The sequence below is a fragment of the Chiloscyllium plagiosum genome, chromosome 7 (assembly GCF_004010195.1).
Source record: "Chiloscyllium plagiosum isolate BGI_BamShark_2017 chromosome 7, ASM401019v2, whole genome shotgun sequence".
Lineage (NCBI taxonomy): Eukaryota > Metazoa > Chordata > Chondrichthyes > Orectolobiformes > Hemiscylliidae > Chiloscyllium > Chiloscyllium plagiosum.
In genome coordinates, this window is record NC_057716.1 from 10,906,013 (window position 1) to 10,912,787 (window position 6,775).

The following is a 6,775-nucleotide window of genomic DNA, read 5'->3' on the forward strand; positions in this document are numbered from 1 at the left end:
GTGGACTTGTTGGGCCGAAGGGCCTGTTTCCACACTGTAAAGTAATCTAATCTAATCTAATCTAATCTAAAAAAAATCTAATCCTTGGAGGAGTGGGAGGGGGAGTTAAAGTGTTGAGCCATGGGGTGGTTGGGTTGGTTGGTCCGGGTGTCCCTCTGGCAATGGAGGAGTCCAAGGACCTGCATGTCCTTGGAGGAGTGGGAGGGGGAGTTAAAGTGTTGAGCCATGGGGTGGTTGGGTTTGTTGGTCCGGGTGTCCCAGAGGTGTGGGACCATAAGTAATATTAGCTGCATGAACAGGTAAAAGGCTGAAGATCCATCACAATCTTATATGTTTCAATTACATTAGCCTTTACTCTTTTAAACTCCAACAGACATAAGCTCAGCCTAGGAAAAAGTGAGGACAGAAGATACTGGAAACCACAGTTTAGATCAGAGTGGTACTGGAAAAGCACAGCAGATCAGGCAGCATCCAAGGAGCAGGAAAATTGACGTTTCGGGCATGAGCCCTGAAGGCTTTTGTCCTCTGTATGTTTGCACTCAATTCCCTTAACAATAGATTGTAAACTCTACAAGTTTCCTAATTAATTACTGTACCTGCATACTACTTTTGTGATTTATGAAGTATGATACTCAAATCCCACTGCATGTCAGAGTTCTGCATTCTCGCTATTTAAATAATATGCATCTTTTTTATTCTTCCTGCAAAATAGACAATTTCACATTTGCCAAGATCATACTCCATTTGTCAGATCTTTACCAACTCACTTAAGCTATTTTTGAAGCCTTCTTATTACGTCTTTACAATTTGATTTCTAACCTATTTTTTGTGGCAGCAATAATTCTGACTCTTCATCCAAGTCATTTTTATAAATTATGCACAGTTGAGTTCCCAGCACTGATCTCTGTGGGCACATCACTTATTTGACCTTGTTAACTTGAAAAAAGATCAATTTATTCCTGTTGGCCAGTCAATCTTCAATACATACCAATATGGTACCCTGTACACCATGAGTTTTAATTTCCACATAACTGTTGATGTGCCACCTTATTAAGTGTCTTCTGGCAATCTAAATACAGTACATCCACTAGTTCTCCTATCTCCACAGCACATGAATGAATGTCAGAGTCATAGAGGTGTACAACACTGAAGCAGACCCTTTAGTTTAACTCGGCTGTGCCGACCTAACATCCTAAATGAATTTAGTCCCATTTGCCAGCACATGGCCTATATCTCTCAAAAACCCTTCTTATTCATATACCCATCCTGATGCCTTTTAAAAGTTGTGATTGACCCAGCCTCCACCACTTCCTCTTGCAGCTCATTCCATACACATATCACCCTCTGCATGATAAAGTTGCCCTTATGTCCCTTTTATATCTTTCCCCTCTCACGTTAAACTTATGCCCTATAATTCTGGACTCCCACATCCTAGGGAAAAGACCCCATCTATTTACCCTATCCAAGCCCCTCTATAAGGTCACCCCTCAGCCTCTGACACTTCAGGAAAAACAGCGCCAACCTATTCATGAATGAATTAATTGGCTTTGTTGTCACATGCACTCAGATAAGTATAATGAAAGATTTCACAAGTTACCAGTAACAGCACCATCTTAGATACAAAGGTACCTAGGTACAGTTCTTCAGTATGTTACTTGTCAAAGGCATTCAGCAGTTTGGTTAAACATTATTTCCCTTTTATAAGACCAAATTGGCTTGTCCTGTTTCCTGGAACCTATCTCAGTGTCCTTTTATAACTTCTTTAATAATAGCTTCTAATGTTTTCCTATGACAAACATTAAGTCAGCTGGCCTGTAGCGGTGTCCATTCTATCTCCCTCCCTTTTTGACTACAGGAGTTCCACTTGTGGTCTTCCAATATAGTGTGTTAGAAAATTAAAGTCAATGCATCAATTATCTCACTCACCTTGGGTGAATTCCATTAGGATTTGAATGCATATACATTCACAGCTCCAAATAATTACATAACACTACTTTTCTAGTGATGAAATTTCCCTAAATTTGCTTTAATTTCTTAATTTCTTGCTTCTGGGATGTTACTTGCATCTTCTGTACTGAATACTGAAGCAAATATTGGTTGAATTCATTTGCCATCCTTTGATTTACCATTAACAATTCCCCAAACTTACTTTCTACAAGATCAATGCTCACTTTTGTTCACTCTCTTTTAAATATTTATAGAAACTCTTGCTCTCTTTTTGTATATTTCTGGCTAGCTTTTTCACATGCTCTAACTTTTCAATCCTTATTAATTCTTTCAGTCAGTCCTTGTTTATTAAAACATTCTTCCCTATCCTTTGACCTGGCATCTCTCTTTCCACAATTAGATGTTTTTGATGTTGATACAAACTTTAACTTTTCTAGTTAACCATGCATGGTGGATCCTGTCCTTTGAAATTTTTCTTGCTCATTGATATCACTTCCTGCATTACAACAGTAACTCTGTTTCAAAATTTCATGTGTTAATGAATGGAGTTTTACAAATGAAAGTCTTCACTTACTCAAAAGTGAAAAGAAATTTCAGTGTTACGATGAATTAAGAAAGTAGAACTACATGTTTGGATATTTCAAAGGTGGGCTAAATAGTCTCCCTCTGTACAGTGTTCTTTTCTAAATTAATGAAACAGACAGCCGTATGTTATGATTCAAGTATGTGTTCCATTTGCAGTTTTAAAAAGAATTATTTGTAATTCAAGACTGTTTGCTTCCAGTTATTTCATGCAATATTGAGCAGCCTGCTTTGTTATGGTCAGGGTCTATAAGACCATAAGACATAGGAGCGTAAGTAAGGCCATTCGGCCCATCGCATCCACTCCGCCATTCAATCATGGCTGATGGGCATTTCAACTCCACTTACCCGCATTCTCCCCGCAGCCCTTAATTCCTGTCACATAGGGTCTGTCACATAGGGAGTGATAAACTGACCAGACAGCTTCAATGGATGGTGAGAAAATGCAAGAAAGATATCCACAAAACCTCTGACTTAGATCACAGCTACTTGAGTAGTTACAAAACACTTAATTTATGTTTAGTCCAACTATTTGTTTCATTAACATTAAGTAAATCTCTCCTCCAATCTGACTGGGTTTCATAGATTTTAGCCTTTTGAAAAATGAACTAGATGCTCCGGGGCTGGATATATTGTAGGCTAAGGTAAGGCTTGGAGTATATTAACCGAGATGTATTGAGATCTTGCCAGTCATCTAAACCTTTCTTTGATTATCTTGCATGTGGTGGTGTAAAGAATAAATCTTACATTGCTATCTGCCCTAACCTCATAAGCAATGCAAACTCAGGACTGACTCAAACTATGGGTGTATTTGCCTTCCATCTTTCAAACTTAGATGTTATGAGGAACAGAGCTTCTTTCTTCAACCCTTTAATGAAGCAAGAGTCCTGATTTGTAGGGAATTTTCATTAAATTGGTTGTCTAACTGCTAATGTTTTAGACACAATTTGTCTGGAATTTTCAAATTCGCCACCATGGAATGGACACCGAGACAGGATGTATAATGAGCTGAGGATCTGATGTCTATCGTAACCTTGTTTTTTGTATCAATTTGAACATATCTCTGAACTATTGTCTCAGTGATTCTGTCTCCAGCCCACACAATATCTTAGAAAAAGTTCCTGGAAATCCAAACACAAGGCAATTGAGAAAAACAGTAATGAATGCATGTGTATTTATTTGACCAACACATATGTCACAAAAAACATTTTTGTCAAGAGCAATCTAGAAATCCCTCATTCGCCTGAAAGATCCGATAGTTGAGCTGTAGCCTCCCCAGTCACTGTATCTCCTGTATTCACCAGGTCTCATGAAGTACTGTCGCCCTCTGTAGTTGGGATGTTCATAGAAGATCCAGTAACCGTTCATCACATGGCAGGAGTGGATGTCACGGTAACGGAAACGATCATAGACAGATGGACAGTCATCCATGAATTCCATCATCTGCCCTCCAAAGTCAGGCCTCTCATAAATCCTCGTTCTGTAGGAGCCTCCTCGGTACTGCAATAGAAATAAGATCATTTTAGTGAGAAAATATCAATTAAATATATAAAATATGTAAAAAATGAGCTAGATTATTGAGAGTAAAGCTGAAACAATTCAATAACAGGTGTATGGATCATATTCTCATCTGGTTATAATTGTTCAACTTTGTGCAATTTTATATAAATTGAAAAGGAAATATTGGTCACATATAAGACAGGAGTTTCTTTGCATTTGTAAATGTCTAATGTGCTTTTTCCTTCAGTTTAATATTTTCTCATGTCTCCAGATGATTGATGTGGGAATGAATATTCACATTTCATGATTACCTTTGGGCTGTTTGTGAAATGAGCACATCATGAGTTGCATGATCTTACTGCTGAACATTCATTCATTGTGTAAGTGGACCCAAGCTAAGGGTATCTTCACAGATAATGCGGTGATGGGATTTGGTCTAATTCACTCAATGTGACCAGTGTAGTTTGAAATACATTAACTTGATTGCCTGTGTTTGTGAGGAATGGGCAGTTTTTGAGGGCAATATATTGAAAACAATAGAATAATTAGATGGATTTACGTGCAGCGGTGGGGATTCTTGTTGGGCCATGTGACTATTGGAATGTTACTTTTATGTATTGCTGGTGTAATGTGAATTATGAATGATGTTCTCTGAGCTGCACTCACACTGGAAATATGAAGCACATTTCAATAACAAACTTCAATTATGTTGCAATAAAGCAAGCTCTAACATAAAAGCAATCTGGAAAGGAACACTAATATTTTGCATCAGTAGGATCTATCCAACAACTTCTTACCCTTAACCTATGCTCTAGATCCTCAATCCATGGGCTCCTTTTAAGAAAAACAATATATTTAACATGAATGTTTACCCCTGCTGCAGTTCTGTAGCATATTTAAATAAACCTGCTTATAGATATAATGAAATGGTAGAAATATCAAAAATAGAAAGGATACTATTCATGTGTTTAAGGGAAAACTCAATAACTGCATGAAGGTAACAGAAATGGAAAGATGTGTGTTGGTTGCAGAGATGTATGAGCTTATTGTGGATAAGCATAATCGGAGAGATACAACTGAATAAACGTATTAAACTGAATGGTCCATTTCTGTGCTATGAACTCTCTGTAAATAATTTACTCAATTATAGATGTTCATCATCTTTAACTAATAGCATTTAGGAAGTACAGGTTTATTTAATCTAATTTTTATTTCCAGACTTGAAGCCAGATATGTGGCAACCTAAGAGCCAACATTAAGCATTAGCACTCATTATCTTTCAAGGTCCAAATGCAAGAGGTTATGACCACAAAGAGTATGGAGTCAGACAGGCACCCCTACACTCCTTAGGCTAAACGGCAGCTTTTCATCAAACAAACAAGTCGTGTTGATTAAATACATTGGATGCTGCAGCCAGTTAAGAATGCCTCACAATACAACTTCCTGGCACAGAACTAAAACAACGTTTTAAGCCCTTCATTCACATTTTAGGTAACTCTATTCCTTTTTCGGATGGCCACCTGTAAAACTTGAAATATTAGTTGAGATGCACTGGGTACCTTTTTTTTCAACTGATGCATATTTATACGCATAAAAACTCAGCATTATCTTTGCAATTGATAAACATATCAAGTGTTAAAAATGGGAAAACATCCACATGCTTTACTCTCTGCACATTTTCTGAACTTCAATTTGAGTCGAACATGTGAACAACCAAATTGTATAAGGGTTGAAGTCATATGATCCAATGCTATCATGGAATCCCATCTAATAAATCCCATGCACTGAGTAAACAATAGAGGAGCAGACAGTTGCAAATATAAATCAGTTTATAAGCCCATTTATTCCAACAAGGACAATGAATGACTTACGTATGGGTGGGAGCGACATGACCTGACACAGTCATTGAATCCCATCCAGCGCTGGTAGTCAGGATACTCTCCCCTGGTCAGAACATACTGGTATCCCATGTAATTGGGTTTCTCATACAGCACCCACCAGTCACTCTCAACACGGATGGAGTTACAGCGGCTGAAGTAAGGGGACAGGTCGGCACAGTCACTGCTGCACTCATAGTGCCGCCCCTGGAAGTTCCTGTCCTCGTAAAAGATGATCTGTGGAATATAGCACAATATAAATTATTGGATTTGGAAATCACGATTCAGTAATCAGAATTCTTGAATCATGTAAAAAGTCAGACTTGTTCGTACCTTTCCCATTGTGAGCTCACGGCTAGGTGAGTAACTGATCTAACTTTGTAGCATTATCTGCCGCGTGGTATTTATATGATGGACAAAATGGCCTCTCTACAGTATACTCTTGTTATGCAAATAAATTGGTGCTGAACGACAGCAAAAAAAGAATAATGGACATCACTTGACATGTTGCTTGACATGTGACTGATTCTTTCTAATGTGCTTCCACTTCATTTTAGTTGTTGTTTGAAAACAAAGGGGGAAGAGTCTGTTGTCTGTTCAACATTTGAGCAGTTCTGAAAAAAAACACAGAAAAAGGTTTCAAGATTTTAATTTCAAAGCATAATCAGCTCAATCAGTTCTGAAATTAATCAAAAGTGATGAAACAAAAGTTGCAATAGCTGCTGTGGTCATTGTTGTAAATGCTTTAATTTATATTACAACTGTAAAGAGGGTTGCTGCTCTGTAAGGTGCTCATTAAAATGGTCTTTGAATGAAGTTGGAAGCATTTTGCAGGTAAACTGCAGGAACAGTAATGACTTATTTTTACT

The 6,775-nt window shown here is 37.8% G+C and overlaps 1 protein-coding gene across 1 annotated transcript; it reads right to left on the reverse strand.

Annotated features, from left to right (window-relative positions):
- Window positions 1-3,689: 3,689 nt before the first annotated feature.
- On the reverse strand, window positions 3,690-6,323 carry LOC122551312 (gamma-crystallin S-1-like). The gene is made up of 3 exons (XM_043693021.1): window positions 6,240-6,323; window positions 5,901-6,143; window positions 3,690-4,029 (listed from the first exon to the last, which is right to left on the reverse strand). Exons 1-3 carry the CDS (start codon window positions 6,246-6,248, stop codon window positions 3,754-3,756), a joined length of 528 nt encoding a protein of 175 aa, XP_043548956.1. The 5' UTR covers window positions 6,249-6,323; the 3' UTR covers window positions 3,690-3,753.
- Window positions 6,324-6,775: the final 452 nt, after the last annotated feature.

Bases quoted from the DNA above. Each gene is read 5' to 3' on its own strand.
- LOC122551312 (XM_043693021.1), bottom strand. The intron at 4,030-5,900 runs GTAAGTCATTCA...TTTCTATTGCAG, and splicing joins CATGTCGCTCCCACCCATAC to TACCGAGGAGGCTCCTACAG.